A 17,578-nucleotide genomic window follows, 5' to 3' on the forward strand; every position below is an offset into this window, starting at 1 on the left:
ATGTGGACCATCATTAGATATCAAATTTTTTAATCTACATTTTTTGTTTAAAAATTTTATTTTGTTTTAATTTTTTGATTAAATACTCCCTTCGATCCAAAAATTTTGGCGCACTTAGAAAACTGTGCTTTTATGAATAGTTTCAGCATAGGTGAGTTGCTTACCGTTTTGTCCCTCGCCCAAGCTCTTTGTGTAAATGCAATAGGTTCAGGTATTGATGCCAATTCAAATTAAAAGCCTAAACAACTACTGAAGGTAGGACCAGAACTTTTGTTTTGTTTTGTTTGCATATATCTTGTGAGTGCTTTGCACGTTGAGGTCTCAACCAAGCTCCTTATGGTTTTTCACTCCACCCACATATTCATATGGACTTTTCAAACACATGAATATTGAACAAGTGGGCTCAAAGGGCACACTTAACTTGATTATTGTGGGGACCAGAATGATAAAAGAGTGAAATTGAATGAAAAGTCTTTACTATTTTTAGCAAGTGACAAATATTTTGGGACATTTTAAAATAGAAAGTATGACACTTTCAATGGGACAGAGGGAGTAGCTACTAAGAGTAAGGGTAATATTGTTAATTTGTGACCTTTGACAGAAATATTTAGTTTTATCAAGCTAGCAGTAGCAGGGGATGTAAGTGAGATTTTAAAAAGGTCAAGAGAACTGAGTGATATTATGAGAAATATCAGGAGTGGTTTATGAAATTATCCCACAATAAAACCCTCGACTTCCTACCTCTTTCTACAGCAAACGCCATGAATCTTCATCGAGCTTCAGCTGGGGCTGGACTTTCCAGCTCTATTTCTCGGGCTTTCCGACCAAGAACAGCTTCGCTCTTTTGCTCCTCCGGACGCTCATTAAACTCTCTTTCTCAAAACCAGCAAGCTACTTTTTCAGGCATGTTATTTTTCATTAAATTCCCCCATTTCGGTTCTGTCTACTTTGCTAATCTGTTGGCTGTGCATATCTTGATTAGTTTCTTAGCGTGAAATTTTGGGTTTAATGCATTGGGGTTCTTCTACGTTTCAATTTTGCAGGGTTGAATCTGATTTCCTTTTTAACGTGTGAAAATCATTTGAAGATGTGTCATTTTATCTGTTTGGCTAGTAAAGTTGTAATTTTTTCCTGTTTCTTTTAGAATTTTTGGTGAGAATGTCAGGTGAAATAATTGTAACTAATGGGATTGTGTTTATGGAACTGAAATGACAATTTTGAGAAGGGTTTTGTTCGTTAGTGATGATAATTAGAGGATGACTTGTTCTTCTGGAATGGAGTTAAGGTGTAACGATGAACTGAATTCCAGAACCAAAAAGCAAATAAAAATTGAAAGAAAGGAGGGGAAAAGGAATGCAGAAGCTAAACACCAGGCTGACCTTTATTTCTTAAAATTTTATTAGTTTTCTGCATTTCTTGAAGATTAGTTTGTAATCGTTAATTATTTAAGCTAAAGGTTTGGGTAGATGTCATGCTACTACTGTTTCAATTTGTAAAGTATTTGAGAAAACGGAAGTTTGTCCTTAAGCTTTTTGCACTGTTGGGAATCTGGATGTGACTTTGGCAAGGCATACAATCAATAGTTGGAAATCTTCAGAGCTGAGGAGTAGTGTTGAAGTAAATTCACAGTACTGACACTGGAATGGACCATAGTGCGTAATTTAATTGTATTAGACGTTCATACAGGTAACTTCTTGCTCTGGTTGGTAGATGAGCTAGGAAAGCTAAAAGAGACACCAATATTACTGGCTGCTATAATAGTTGTCAACTGTGTTTGAAGTGTTAGAGCCAATAGCTGGTTATATAATTTAGTCACTATGTCTGAAAACAATATCTGTATGCTGACTATGGCCTATTCATCACATGCCAGAAAGGTAAATGGAAGATGTCCATTTTTCGCCAATGAAAGTATTGCTTACTTCTCAAGTAGTACATCATCATCTTAAGTGGTATCTGGCTCTTTCCCTGTGCAACAACATAATTTGTAGTGAGCCAAACCATAGTTTGCCATGATGTGCCAAATGTGAATGTCAACAAAATTTTAGAGGAGAAGCATTACTTGACTTGCTACTGCCTATCTAACTTGCTTTAGCTTTAGGTTCAGAAGTGCCAACTTTTATTTATTTGATCTCCTTGATGGATAAATTCTACTGATTTTTTAGGGGGTGGGGGTGATCTTAGATCCTAAATACCTTGGCAACTTGGGTAATGCATGTTTGTTCATCATTAGAAAGCAAGTGAAGAAGGGATATCGAGAGAGAGGATTGGAAAAGATTGAGCCTCTATATGAAGTAATTTTGACTTAATAACTGATTTTGAAGTTAGGCAGAAATTTTTAAGTTTCATTACCTAGTAGGTTATGTAACTTCAGCATTTGGTTATGTAAAGAAAAAATGTGATGGATCTTTTTCCTTGTACTTAAAGGAGTTATCATTCCGTCTTTTATGTATCTAAGTGTGCATGATAGATTTAGATGCCATCCGAGAGTTGCTTAGATATCAAGGAGATTAGAAGTTTAGATTTTTTTGCAATTTTTATTTTAGCTCTTTGTTCTTGAATCCTGACTGTCAGAAGTGTGATAGAGCTGACTGCAAACATTGTTCCCTTCCCTCCCACCCACCCCAACCCCTAGGAACTTTCGCCTGGGGGGTCCTTATCCTAATCTAATGCTTATATGTTTCTTTGTATCAGTGCAGGCTGTCCAGACAGCTACAAAAGCAATGTGAGCAGTTGTGGAAACACTGGGTTCTCTATTTTGGGAAGTTTGAGCCAAAATTTGGCTTCTTTGAAAGTGAAGCAGACGCCATCTTTGCCGTGTGCTCTCGCTTTTCGGAGTTTTATACATTCTGGTGATGCAAAGAAGGCTGATACCGGAAGCATTTCTAGACCTGGTACAGGTAGCATTTCTAGACCTGATACAGGGAGCATTTCTAGGCCCGAGACAGGGAGCACTTATAGACCTGATACAGGGAGCACTACTAGACCAATGGACTTTGTTAGAGGAATTATAGAGGAAAGTGGAATACGTGGATTTGGAGGATTTCCTCTTTCGCCCTATACTGTTGAGCAGAATGCTGATATCGTGCATATGAAGCTGCTTCGAAACAATACTTTTATTACCCTGACAGATTCAAAAGGAAATAGAAAACCTGGAGAGAGACTATCTGCTTCTGCAGGATCTTTGCCAGACAAAGGAGGAAAAGTTTCTCGATATGGTGCTGAAGCGGCTGCAGAACACGTTGGGCGTGAAGCTAGGAAAGCTGGAGTAAAGTCAATTGTGGTGAAAGTTAATGGGTTTACTTTCTTCAAGAAAAAGAGACAAGCAATAATGGCTTTTCGAGAAGGCTTTACACGTGGCCGGGGAGATCAAAGTCCAATAGTCTATATTGAGGATACGACTCGTCGTTCTCATAATGGATGCCGTCGTCCAAAAAAGCGCCGCATATAGATGTTGAAGCTGGATTTGTAACTTTCAGCATTTTGGGATGGAGGCAATTAGTCTGATGGATAGTGAAGAATGTAGATCACATCTGAGCTATAAATAAAGAGATAGAAATTGACTCCTCCCTCCTAAAAGTGCTGTCAAATGTAGGAAATGGCAAGTAGAAAGTTGAGCGCAGCCACAGGTCTATAAATTCCTTATGTGATGTTTGGTTTTTGAAAACCTTAGACTTCTGTACAAGCATTGCCTGGTGATATCTTTTCTGCGTTAGCATTACAGCTTCTAAAGATGTTTAGAGAACTATTTACATGTTCTATGTGATCGGGAGATTTTGTTAAATCTACCATTAGTTCAGGCAGTGAATGACTCTCTTATCCGTCCTGGATTCTAGACTGCTCCGCAGAGTGGTTAGTATTCAGCAAGTGCTTGTGCACATCTTCCCTTGAAAATTCTGAATATCTTTTCTACCCTTCTGGTTGACTGCTTCCATGATAAAGGTCTCTCTCTCCTTTCCAGCAGCATCTCCTGTGCTGCTTCTTCCTTTAGCAGTTCTCTGACCATTTTAGCAATCAGTCTAGCTTAGAGTTGGAGCGGTTGCATATTTGTCATTGCTGTTCTTACAAAAGCCTCGTTTGCATTTTCTTTAGGGGACACTGGGGGTCTGCTATAAAGAAAACTTTTGCTTGAAGCATGCGTCTTTAGGTTCTCCGTTGCCCCAAGTGCCAATTCATGCTGACACAGAAACTAATCAAGCCAAGCCTGGATAAGAGCTCAACTGTACACGAGTGATTGCTCTTCAAATTTACTAGTATGGGCTTTTTGACGACAGTGATCTCGCTATTTCTGCCAACATCCCATCCCGAGTTTCCACAAGGGCCGCAGCAATAAACGGCATATGCTATCATTTAAGGTCTACCCCGGGGGAGGGGAAGTTATATTTTGTCAGTATCACAAATTATAACGTGCTATGAAACTTGTCTACCAACTTCTTGACGTCCAAGCACAGTGCCTAACCCCCTGGCCCCTGCCCACTTCCACCCGTGGCCGTGGTTCGAATTGCATGCATATTGGGAGAATGGCTCTACACATACCTCCCAAGCTTTTCATAGTCCAAATTTGATTAGGTGAACCCTAAAGCGTTTTTTTTTTGGGGTCAAAAACGGCAACATGTCATAGATTAAAGTTCAGATAAATACGACTTAGAGCAACTGCTCTCCTATATCAGCTTTTGCTGCTTCAATCAGCCAAGCTGGGGAGTCAGTCTTCCAAACAGTCTCAAAATTCAAGTTGACAGCAAATTTTGCTAGTCTATGGCTAACATAGTTGTTCTCCCTTTTAGTAAAGGAGAAATGACATTTATCCAAACTTAGTTTTAGTCTTTTGATGTCTTTTGTAATAGTTGAAATTTGAGGATCATCCTCTGCATCCTCTTCAAGTTTGTCAATCACACCTTTACAATCTGTCTCAAATTCCTCATTTTTCCATCCTTCCCTTCTTGCTCGAACCATTGCCGTTATTAACGCCAATGCTTCTTCTACTTTTGCTTCTCTACAAATTTTTGTGAGGCATGCCCAAGACACTATCAGTTTACCCATTCTTATTCCTTGCAACCATTCCCCAACCTGCTCTGTTTTCTTTTTGATTTATAACTACGTCTGTGTTGATTTTTATGCTCTTCCCTGTCGGAGCTGACCATCTGATATTCTGTTCCACTCTATCTACGTTGGCTTCCATCTTCCTGTCCTTGGTCATCCTCTAGTGCCTTTTGGTATTCCAACCATTCAGCCATTGTTTTTTGGGCTACATGTGCCGGGTTCTGAACTTTGTTTTTGAAAGTTACCTCGTTCCTGGCCTTCCAGATGTGCCAGAGTATATACACTCTGGCTTCAATGTGCTTCTTCCCTTCATCTCTATTTGTAGCCTCCATGAGACTCTCCCACGATAACCAGAAATTTCCTTTGAACGTGCCCAGTCCATCCCATTGAATTGGACTTGCCTTCCAAATTTCCTGTGCATTCTTGCAGAGAAACAGCATGTGTTCCAAAGTTTCTGTGTTTTCCCCACAGCACTTGCAGAGGTGATCTCCTTTGCCACATGTTGACTTTATAATTTCATTGACCGGGAGGATTCCTTGCAAGCATTTCCAAATGAAATGCTTTAATTTGTGCTATATATTCATGCTCCAAATGAACTTCCAGCTCTTTGTGGTTCCTTGATTCCTGCTGCCTCTTCCCCCATCTTTTTCTTTTGGCTTCTTCCCCCTTAGGATTTCCTTTGCCAGTGCATTACTCAAATCCCGGACTGCATAATCTTAAATCCTTGTTGTTAGTGACGGATATTGCACAGCTTCAAAATAATGGCAAGCAAATCCATCTGCATATATCTTTTTTTCTCGGAATGCAAGCCATCGATTGATTTTGGATCGTTTAGAAATAGCTCTTAGATGCATAGTGATCAAGACAAAAGTTAGGATTGCATGATGCAAGTTTTATTAAAACAGTTGAGCTGCGCAAGGAGTAAGTGTAACTAGTCCAACAAGTGCAAGTCAACGCATTTTTTGAAGGGAGAGATTATTTGACCGGGCTACTTTGTCTGGTCAAGTCCATTGCCCCAAAAAAAATAGATTCTTGTCTCAGCTACTCCTGATGGCATTGAGTCTGAGCCTTGGCGATTCAGGATTGAGGTGGACTCCTTTTTCTTTTGAATTCAGGTAACAATTCCTGAACCATTTTCTTTTGATGCGATAATTGTCTGAAGTAAACAACTACATGAATGCATACATGTTGATGTTCTTGATAAAATTATTTGTCATGCCTAACCAGCTAAACTTTCAGTGATTCAAGATATTACATTTCCATGAGTTGACTTTTTGTTTTTAGTGTTCTTAGTCATCATTCATTGGCATGGATTTTCAAGAACAGAAGCACAGTCCAATCCAACAAGGGGGTGATTTTTGTTAAAAATATACAAAGAAAGTAAGAACCCATGACACAGAATTTGTTACTGCTTAGACCACACTTAAAAATTTTAGTTTGATGGAAGACTTAATGTGAGTCAACTGCATCTTGGTACACGGGTAAAATAGAGTGATCAATAAATCTTTTTGAAATAAGTGATTTTTTTTTCTTGGAGTTATGGAATTTGTAAAGAATTTAAAACTTCATCTGGATGGTCATCATTATTGAAAAGTTTGAGAAATTTGGCAAGTTGAATATGAAGGAAGGTGAGTTATCTGGAGGTCTGAAAGAAAGTTATTATAGAGATTCTGAACTAGGAGTAAGATATTGATACGTCCAAATGTTCGAATTGACGTGTTAGCATATTTACTGGCATGATCATGTGTTGAGGAGTCCGGGCAATTCACATAGCAAGGCACCTTTGGATCTGGAAATCATGGAGTCGCAGAGAGTACTTGACACAAGGCTATCGTTGGGAAATGGAATCGTACAATTGATGTTCATTACATCTTTGCTAAATGGATTTTCAACCAGACAAGAAAAATGAATTGCTATTTTGCCAGTCGACTTATTCTATTGCAAATTGCAATTTTTGTTTAAATTCTTCATCCATATGGAATTCAGTAAAATTCCATGATGAATGGAATATGCTGCTTGTGCTTCTGCAGTAGCAAATCTTATAAACTAAGCAACTCATTCTAGTTGTAACACCATGCCTCAATATTCAGCAACAGATGACAGTTCACCTTTTGTTTCTTCTAGACTTCAAGTTCCATCAAAGTTAGTCATACAAGAGAAATCCTGCTCATCTTTTGGTTATGTTCTCCATGTTTCCAAGAACCTCATGTCCACCAGCCTTTGAAACTTTTAGCGTTTGTGCATCTCTTCCTTTGCAAGTCAATATCTCCCAGGCTGTGCAGAAATTTTGTTGGCAAAATCATTATCTTCACCTGTAGTTTCATGTTTGCCATCCTCCTGCTGTCTTAACCAGCGGAAGAACTTCCGGCCAATTCTTGAGAGTCATTCCAGTTGTATTAAAATTATAAGACTTGATTTTCTCATGATTTAGGAATGAATGTCAAAGTAGCAGGTCGAAACTGTTCATCTGTTGTCAAATCCTGATAAGTCTGCTTCTATTGCATTGCCCACTCTTCGTCTAGTTATTACAGGTAACTCTATTGTGTTATTTATCTTTCTCTCTTTTCTTTGAAGCCACAAGAGAATGGCATGGTTTTGGGAAATTCTTGTTCTTGTTTTTGCTATCTTCTTAATGAGTGTTGCTGGCCAAGTAAAATCAGATGCCTCCAAGCACCGATATCAACAGGGAGATTCAGTACCACTCTATGTCAACAAGGTTGCTCCATTTCACAACCCCAGGTAATTCTCATATTATTTCAAGTAGCCAAATTCTAATAGAACTAATTAAATGCATTTTCCCACAATAATGAATCTGTGCCATCCAATTTAGTTGGTTTATGGGATAACTTATGGTAGGACTCCAGTATCTCAGAGGTTAACCACATAATTCTACTGTAATGCACTCAGGTAAATCTGGAATTGGCATAGCCCCTTATCTTTGATCTCTTGAAACTATTTCCTGATTTTTCTCCAAGACTACATTTCAAAAGAACAAAATGTTTCCTTATTTTGATACATTAAGAACACAAGGGGAAGGGATGGCTGAGAGACAAATGGTGAACATATCCTTGCCACTAGTCTACAACCTAATTCTATGTTGGGAAAAATGCTTAAGGAGGTGAATGATTTCCTATGGTTTAGATGAATTTTGTCCGACTAAAATGGTCTGCTAATATGAGGTGACATGAGGCATATTAAATCGACAGTTTTGCTCATTGTACAACTATACAAATAAGCGATTGACATAGTTGAAGAGTGTCCTGTTATTGTTAAAAGATACTTAGCACAATCTTGTTAGTACTATTGAGTACAGACTGATTCCCACTTTTGCCTTCTTTCTCTTCGATTCTGGTGTATTCAGAGAAACTTATGCGTACTACAGTCTTCCATTCTGCCGACCAGGTTTTCCTCTTTCCCTGCATATGCATATTTTGTATTTTAGTTACATGTTTACTCCATCTTTTTCTTATGTATTGATGTTTAACTGGGACTGTGACAGATCCTTTGATAGAGAAGAGGGAATCTCTCATTGAAGTTCTGAATGGCTATCACCTTGTTTCTGCTCCATATAAGCTTGATTTCCTAATCAAGAGTGGCCTCCAAGTTTTGTGCAGGAAAAATCTGACCCGGGAAGAAGCTTTTCAGTTTCGAACTGCCCTCGTGCAAGACTACTTTTGGGAAATGTACTATGATGATTTGCCCTTATGGGGTTTCATTGGTAAAGTTGATCGTGAGGGAAAAGCAAGCCCTGAGGAATACAAATATTTCATATACACACGTATTCACTTCAACATCTTTTTCAGTGGAAACCATGTAATTGAGATCCGTGCTCAAACAGCCACCTCACATTTGGCTGACATAACAAGGGACAAAGAAGTTGAGATAGAATTTTCATATGTTGCAGTCTGGAAAGAAGTAAATGTATCTTTTGAGAAAAGAATGGATAAGTACTTCAAGTCTGCTCATTTACCTCGTCACTACAGAATCCATGAGTTTGCTATTGGAAATGCATTGTTGGCACTCCTCTTTTTGATAGGTTGCCTGGTGAAAATATGGAATATTTCATCCCTTTTAAGGTAGTACTTCAAGTCTGAAGATGGCATTAGTCATCATATGTGCACTTACACACGGGATTGCTGGATTTAATGCAGTTTCTTTCTATCGTCAGCTTGAAGGAATTGATGGGGTTTGTGTTACTTGTTTCTGTCCTCATAACTATGAAATTTATTAGTCTTCATTTCTGAGCAAGCTTTGAACATAGACTTCTTTTGACATGACAGGTGAGAAATCTACTCCTAACAGGATTTCTTTCTTGTGGACCTCTTTTCTCATTTTGTTTCCTAAATGCTGTTGCCAAGGCATATGGAACCACTGCAGCACTTCCATTGTAGACAATCGCTGCAATTCTTCTTATATGGATATGTCTAGCTTTCCCTATGCTTATTTTGGGTGGGAAGTTCGCGAAAAAAATTAAGTCGGAGTTTCAAGCTCCCTGCCACACCACTAAGTGTCCTAGAGAGATTCCTGTGCTCCGTTGGTACAGAGGCATTCTTCCTCAAGTGGCCTTGGCAGGATTGCTGCCGTTTAATGTTCTATATGTTGAGCTTTACTACATCTTTGCTGCCATATGGGGTCACAGGGTATACGCTCTATACGGCATCCTATTCATTGTCTTCATTCTTGCTGTTGTTATTACTGCTCTTGTTTCCATTGTTTTGACATACAGCCAACTTTCTGCTGAGGATCATCGATGGTGGTGGAGGTCAGTGATTTTAATATAACATTCTCCTATAGCATTTAATTGGTGGTTGAATTTGAATTCTTGATTATATACTTCCTCACATAGAGGGCTGGAAAAGAGGGAAAAAGAATTGCAGAACTGCTTCCCTCAATTATTACTAGTTTCGCAGTCATTTATATATAGGCTTCAATGCCAGTGATTATGGTCAGCAAACACTACTATTTTTTCTCTGAAAAGAATCTTGCAGCATGAAAAGCTGCTTGACACTCTTTAGCATTCTTGAACAAGAAGACAATGAATCAATTGTTCATTTGCCTTATCATTGCATGCTACATTGCTAAATGCTCGTTTACTGAACTTGTTCTGTTCATTTCAAAGTTCAAATTCTCTCTTACCTTTTTTGGCTATATCTATGCATTCAAATTTACGTTGGTATATTAGCTAACTCTTTGCTAGTTATGAGCATCCTCCTTAAAGGTATTTTCTTGCATTGTAGTTATGATGCCATTCACAAGAACAACGTTTTACAACAAGAACTCTGTACTAATTCCCAATGCTTTATTTTGAACAGATCATTTCTTTATGGTGGCTCAAGTGCTCTGTATATCTATGGCTACTGCTTCTACTATTACTTTTATAGGTCAGATATGAGGGGTTTCATGCAAACTTCTTTCTTTTTTGGCTACATGACCTGCATCTGCTATGGCCTCTTTCTCATGTCAGGTACTGTTGGTTTTCGAGCCTCTTTACTTTTTGTGCGCTATATATATGGTTCCATCAAGTGTGAGTAGTTTGCAGAAGTTTCAACTTTCAAGCCATGTAAAAGAAAAGGAAGTACATATTAATTCATGTGGTCATTTTAAGAATTGAAAGCATTCACGCCAACGCAGGTTGGTTCAGCTGGTGAGGTTGTACCATTTTTTCGACAAAGGTCTTATATTTCAGTTCCGACTTGTAGTCCTAGAATTTGAGGACATACTCTAATTTGTGGCGGTGATCAGACCCAAATTCACCCAAACTGTTTCTTACAAAAAAGAAAAAGAAAAAGAAAAAGAAAAAATAGAAGCATTTACAAGGTTTATTTTTTAAAATGATAGTAGTTCTCCTCTCTATTGTAGTTTCATTGGTTAATAAAAAAGGCATCCAATTTACCCTTTTCTTTAGCTTTCTTCTGCAGCTAAATATTATATGAACTTTTAATTAGGAAATTTTCCATAACCCTATTTACTAGTTGCTTTTCACTTTTCACTTTTCACAATATTGGGTAAATAGTGTAAATGGTTACTAAATTTTTGAGAATTCCCTATCATAATAATTAAACTTTCTTTAGTCAATATGGTCGCATAATTAATAAATATATGCATTTTTTGTTACTTTTTTTGTCACTTAACTAATAAAAAATATTTTTTCACCCCAGTGACAATTTTACCTAATCAAAGCAGAAAATTTGAACCAAGTCAACAATCATTTTGTGCCATTTGCTCCACAAACTTTCAGCATAGTTGCAACATACGTGTAAGTCTTGCCTACTGGTGGATTTAATGGCTAGTCCATGCTAGCCTGAAGTCAGTCTGGTCAGCCCAGCCCAAAGTTATGGTTCTTGCACAGCCCATGCTCTCTTCCCAAGACTCGTGTATTTATTTGTTTCTCAAATATTTCTCGAAGACTCATGGGACTAGTTGTCAATCAATAGATAAGTAAGAAGAAAATAATTCTGTTTTTAGTCGTTTTGGAATTCCATAAAAATTTTAGAAAACCAACAATTACTCTTTTTTAACTAATACGACTAACTTCCCCATTCATTAATCTTAGAATAGAAAATGCTTTTTTTTTTTCAATGGGCGACTCCAAATCTTATCAGGAGAGAGATAGAAAATGCCCTTCAATCTTTTATGCTATAAGTCAAACTTGTAAAGGGAAAAAAAGAAAAAAACATTGTCAATTTTACTTCCCTTATTTACCAAATTTTTTCAATTTCTTAAATCTTGTAATCTTCTATTTTTTTCCTTATTTAAAAAACACTTTCATTCGTGTTTTGGCGATATTATCAAACTCACCAAAATAAAAGCTTCAATTTAAGACCTAAATGTTCTTTTGCCCTCAATTAAAAACAAGAGGGAAATATTAGTTTATTAAAATATTAGTGATTTTTTAATAATTACACTTCATTATCTATACTATATATAAAGTCTCACGAAAGGGTTTGGGGTTAACATTAGGTTAACACTTATAAAAACTACTTTTGCTTTTGCGGCGTATAACTACCCATAAGTGACCCATGACTATTTTTACTTTTAATTATTTAAGTATAAATTAATCTTTCCTATACTGACAGTGTATACACTATCAGCGTTGGATGAATGACAATTATACAAAATTTGAATTTAAAATTCAACTTTTTTATGCATATCATGAATCCAAGGATGATAGTGTATACACCATCGGTGTAGAAAAGATTTACTCTTTAAGTATATGTTTTCAACATAACTACCCATAAATATTATAATTGCCAATATAAAATTATTTTATAAAAAATATTTAAAAGATTGAAGTTTGCTTCGGTAATAAAAATTTTATTTAAAATATATGACCATAAAAATTATGTATTTGTTAATTGTACACACATTGGGTGTGTAATGAGCACTAGAAAACATAAAGTAAAGAATTGAATCCATAGAATAAATTCATTGTTAGAAAATAGTATTTATATTAGAAATGTAAACACAAAGTAGCAATTTTGAAGCAAGCTTGCTTCAAAAAAAAATAAGGATGTAAAATATTAATTTATAATCGTCAATAAGTAAGTATCCGGCGAAAATCTAATATAAGTCCAGTCAACATGAATGAATTTTTAATAGCTCTAAAATTGATTGACATTAGAAACATACATATAAATATTTGAATATAATGTAAATAAATTAAATAAAGAATTTTTCTAATGAGTGGTGGACAATGGGCACTTGTTAGAATACTTCAAATTCATTTAATCTACCATATATATATATATATAAATACTAATAATTATTATCTTCTTTTACATTTATATGCTTTTTCTATTTAATGTTACCTACCCTCCTCTCTATTTATTTATTTTTTCTAATTAATCTTACATTTAAAAAAAATGACACCTAAAATATATGTTAACAAATGTCTAATAGACCTCCATTAGACATATCTTTAAAAAAAAAATACAAAAACCAAACGTAGAAAGTGATGGCCCTTTTCTGCATCTCCTCGAAACATAAACAGATATATGACAAATCCAACTATCCAAAGTTTGTAGCTTTAGTCCAAGTTCATAACAAATCCCAAATTCCACCTTCATCCACCAGAAGAGGAAAGCAACAGCGCAGGACCAAATTCTCCTCGCACAGCATGTTCAGTACAATCAGCACGTCCTGTACTTGTAGTGAAGTGAATTCCTACTGCCACTGTAAGTCAAATCAGTTGTTAAGTAAGAACGGATTACTTTCTCACGAAATTGTATGTTCAAATTTTTTTTGTTGATGTAAAGGTTATACTAGGTGAATAATTTGTAAAAATCTATAAAAAAAAATTATGCATTCGAATTTTGCTATCAACGTGAAAACTGCATTTGATGGATAAAAAACCTCTGTAAGCGACGAATAATGCCAAAAACAACTGTGACGGTGACCTGAAGCACATCTAAAATTTTTCTTATCAAAAAACAAAAAATGAATTTCCACTGTAGAAAGTATGTTCTGACTTATAAATGATCACTATAGGACTGAACTCTGAGAGGCCTCTGGGGTGGCTATTGGGTCAACTCCGGTGATTGCTACCTATAGGATCTGGCTGGCGCTTCCAGGTAGATTAGGGGACGTTGGGGGTGGCCATCGAGTCAATCCCAGAAAGCCATCTACACGATACAATATGGCTGGCCTTTCGACGAGTGGGGGTGGCCATTTGAGTCAACGCCAGTGATTGTTTACCTACAGTATCTGGCCGGCTTTTTTATACTTTATATATACTGGGTAGATGAGCGGGAGTTTGGGGGAGAGTGAGAGGGGAGAAAAATAGAGCGCAGGAGGACCGAGGGCATCTTTTGTTGAAAACGCAGCGGAAAGCGGTGGCAGAGAAGAGGAAAAATGCCGTGCTTGAACCTGACAACAAACGTCAACCTGGACGCCGTCGACACCTCCGCCATTCGGTCTGAGGCCATCTCTGCTGTTGCCAAACATACCGGCTTACCGGAGTCGGTATATATTCCAACTCAACCGCCTCTCTTTGATGCGGATTTCTTTTTCCTTCCTTCTTTGTTTTTGTCCTTCCTCTGTTATTTGCCACCGTTTTGTTGCTTCTGTTGTTCCGATCGCTTATTTTGCTGCTGGGTTTTAATTTTTACAGACCTTTATCCTATAATTAAGGGCTTAGGTCCAATATCTCTCTAATTAAATGATTAAGGCCATACTAATCTGGGAAACTTAAATTAGGTTTTGTCCTTTGAATTCTGTACTCTTTTTTTTTTAAGCGTACTCTGGGCTTTTGATAGTTTCCTATTCCATTGGAAACTGCCTAAATTAGTTTATTGGCATTTTCACTAACTTCTTCGACCCTAATGACTTTAACTTCTCCAAGATGGGATTTGCTTGTTACTGATTTTGTGATGTGGAAATTTGGGGGATGCATTAATCTGATTCTCCATATTTTTTGACTAGATGTCAGTAAACAGCTTTTCAAAATGTTGGGAACATGTTTGCTGGTTTATTGATTTTTGAGAAGACATAGCGGATTCAAATCCTTGAAGGATGTATAAGATTAAGAAGTTTGAAGGGGTGAATATGGATTATGTCTCACTTCTCACTTATTGGCAGAATTTTCAAAAGATAGAAATGTCTATTTAGGAGGATTGAGTAACGTAGCTAATTGATTTGCTACTCAATTTTTTGTTCCCATATCTATGGGTTTTGAACTGTCCACTGTTAAAGGATTGCATTTAGTATGTTGCAGTGACTGGAACATTGTCTTGAATTCCATTAGTCGATTATAACATTAATCTCTCGTTGCATCTGTAATCCTGCAGTATATTATGACCTCGTTGAAGGGATCTGTACCCATGACATTTGGTGGGACTGAGCAGCCAACTGCCTTTGGTGAGTTGGTTTCTGTTGGGGGACTCAACCCTGATGTGAACGAGAAGATAAGTGCTGCGATTTCCACCATTCTTGAGACAAAGCTTAATGTCCCAAAGTCGCGTTTCTTCCTGAAATTCCATGACACCGAGGTAAGAATTTCAGCTTTCAAAATTGTTAGCAAAATGGTCAAATCCCAAGCACGTAGATTCTTGTTAGTGCATTCTTCCTTTTAGTTTAGGCCCGTCAAAGTCAAGAATCTGCAAAATGCCTGCATGCTTTACACCAGTATTATTGGGTTATGTGATCAACTTTTGTTACTCTGAACCATGAATAAACTCTCTCCTCCATTTTATTTTCAAGAAACCTGATCTTTCTCTGAACTTACTGATTTTCCACCAAAATGTGCTGTAATTGTCTCTTTGCTGCTATGTTTTGCCACTTTGATGATGCTGATGTGCTGGGAGTTTAATTTTTGCAGGGTTCCAACTTTGGCTGGAATGGGTCCACCTTCTAGGGCCCTTGTTTGTATGTTCAAAGAGTATTTGCTATGTTGAGCTTGTTGACAACACGGCTCAGAATTTGTAAAAAAAATACATAATGTTTATGTGGTAGTGCTTGGATTATGCATGTTCCAAGCTGATTCTGTTGATGTTTGGAGGTGTATGCTTAATATGCTGGATATTTTGTGATCCTTTTAAACAATCACTAGATACTCCATTTGAAGTAAACTGGTGCAAAATTTTCAGTCTTGTGGCATTGATTTACAGTACAAAAAATTCACATATTGCCAACCATTTTATCATTGATCCATTTGCAAAAAAGCTGCAAAATTATGGAAATATATACAGCTGACCAGAAGTGAAAACAACACTGGATCCCAGTTGAAATTACATCTGAATCAAAATAGGTTTGGCCTATCATATGTTGACAATTCAATATACCTAGAAAGATCTCTAGTTGAAGACTTTCCTAATTATCTGGATATAAGATGATGGAAATTGGAAAGAATAATCTTCAGATGCCTGAGCCTACACCTGGAAAAGGATAATCCAGGAGTTATCACCATATTAGTTTGGTCTTGCCTGTTTTGCTTATTATCTTTCTATAAACATTGCTTTCAAGCCAGTTAGCCATATGAAAGCACCGGATACAGGTTCTTAATTAGATGATAATTGGATGAAAATGATAGATTATGCGATTACAACAATGGAAAAAACTGATAAAATAAATGAGGATCTAACTTCTTATTCTCTTATATATATATATATATATATATATATTCCTCTAGACCCTCTATCTGATTAATCTTATGCTGTTAATCTGTTCTACAGATATCTCTCAATATACTCTTCCCATTGCCTAGCAATATTGAGTGTGTTTGGATAACAAATTATTTAGCCAAATATATTTACTTACATCACCATTACAATTTTCAATACACCTTTTTATCTTGTCAATTATTTTTTTATCTCACATACATCACATCACAAAAAGTGCTATAGTAAAAATATCTCAAATAATTTACAATGCAAACAAACTCGCGCGATGCTTTCTTGCTCTCAATATTACACGATAAAATAGCACTAAATGAAAGCAAAACAGAAGTACTAATTAAGGTACAATCTGTGATAAAACTACAACGGATCTACTGATTGTTTCTGTTCGTTGCCACACTATTGCGCATCATCCAACCTGAAGTTCTATTTTTCCGCACACACGATTATCCAATAAATAAAAAGTCACTCATGCAGTGTTTATCGTTTTCTATCCAAAAATAAATAAATAAAAATTGTTACTCGTTCACCATACATATATAGCTTTTGTCTTACTTTTGGTTACATACGTGAATAAAGGGTGGGTAAAAATTGCTGCAACAGATTTCATATTTAATCAAGAAATGCAGTTTTCCAGTTGGGGGTTTTGATAGACAGCATTAGCGTACGCCTCTGAATTTTTATGCAAGCTGTCAGGTCATGCGCGTATCATTATATGGACTGGAGAAAGAATACGTAGTAACTTTTAATACTACTATTTGCTTATGGGATGTTGCTACGGCATGTTTAGATGTCAAAACAGAGGTGTGGAAAGTTAAGGGAAAAGACATTCAAGCATTTGTGGCCACAAACGGTAGGGGAAGTGTGTTGGCTGGGCACGTGAAAAGGGCTTTTGTGACGTGCAACCGGAAGAGCTATTGGGCGTTGAAGGGGACTCCAACCGCGCATGTGAAATGTTGAGGGGGCGAAATTAAGCAACTGGCAAAGTGAGGGTTTGTACGCGAAAGTACGGCAGGGAAAAAAGGCGCGAAGCTTACTGGATAAGCTAAACAGTGTAGGCGTATTAGAAAGGAAGAAGCGCCAAAACCGGAGCAGGAGGAATAGCAGAAGATAGGGATTTGTTATGGAGCTGGCGGCCGAAATAGATGCTTCGGATATGCAGTGGGATAGTGAAGGAGAAAGCGAAAATGTAGTATCGCTGATGCATGAGAGTGGAACACCTTCGAATTATAAAAGTTGCAGCAGTGAAAGGAAGGCCATTCGTCGGACGGCGGAAACAATGGTAAGCCACTCAACTCATTCCGTGAAGAATATGGTGAATTGGCTCTCGGATGAGCAGCGGCAGGCTGTCAGAGAGTTTGGATTCGGGTCAATTTTGAATGTGAAGGGAGTAGAGGTTGACGAAGAGATGTTGAACTAGCTGGTGGATA

The 17,578-nt window shown here is 37.1% G+C and overlaps 2 protein-coding genes and 1 pseudogene across 2 annotated transcripts; all 3 read left to right on the forward strand.

Moving 5' to 3' along the window:
* Positions 1-742: 742 nt before the first annotated feature.
* On the forward strand, positions 743-3,818 carry LOC113752881 (probable ribosomal protein S11, mitochondrial). Its single transcript, XM_027296920.1, has 2 exons — positions 743-903; positions 2,697-3,818. Exons 1-2 carry the CDS (start codon positions 762-764, stop codon positions 3,446-3,448), a joined length of 894 nt encoding a protein of 297 aa, XP_027152721.1. The 5' UTR covers positions 743-761; the 3' UTR covers positions 3,449-3,818.
* Positions 3,819-7,621: 3,803 nt separating this feature from the next.
* LOC113752306 lies at positions 7,622-10,653 on the forward strand (annotated as a pseudogene).
* Positions 10,654-13,068: 2,415 nt separating this feature from the next.
* On the forward strand, positions 13,069-15,622 carry LOC113753769 (macrophage migration inhibitory factor homolog). The gene is made up of 4 exons (XM_027298009.1): positions 13,069-13,211; positions 13,525-13,998; positions 14,823-15,023; positions 15,353-15,622. Exons 2-4 carry the CDS (start codon positions 13,888-13,890, stop codon positions 15,386-15,388), a joined length of 348 nt encoding a protein of 115 aa, XP_027153810.1. The 5' UTR covers positions 13,069-13,211; positions 13,525-13,887; the 3' UTR covers positions 15,389-15,622.
* The last annotated feature ends 1,956 nt before the right edge of the window (positions 15,623-17,578 follow it).

This window comes from Coffea eugenioides, chromosome 11, assembly GCF_003713205.1.
Source record: "Coffea eugenioides isolate CCC68of chromosome 11, Ceug_1.0, whole genome shotgun sequence".
In the NCBI taxonomy this organism is placed as follows: Eukaryota; Viridiplantae; Streptophyta; class Magnoliopsida; order Gentianales; family Rubiaceae; genus Coffea; species Coffea eugenioides.

Coding starts and splice junctions, on each gene's coding strand:
- LOC113752881 (XM_027296920.1), top strand. CDS start 762: ATGAATCTTCATCGAGCTTCAGCTGGGGCTGGACTTTCCAGCTCTATT. Junction 904..2,696: donor CCAGCAAGCTACTTTTTCAG/GCATGTTATTTT, acceptor GTATCAGTGCAG/GCTGTCCAGACAGCTACAAA.
- LOC113753769 (XM_027298009.1), top strand. CDS start 13,888: ATGCCGTGCTTGAACCTGACAACAAACGTCAACCTGGACGCCGTCGAC. Junction 13,999..14,822: donor ATACCGGCTTACCGGAGTCG/GTATATATTCCA, acceptor GTAATCCTGCAG/TATATTATGACCTCGTTGAA. Junction 15,024..15,352: donor TGAAATTCCATGACACCGAG/GTAAGAATTTCA, acceptor TAATTTTTGCAG/GGTTCCAACTTTGGCTGGAA.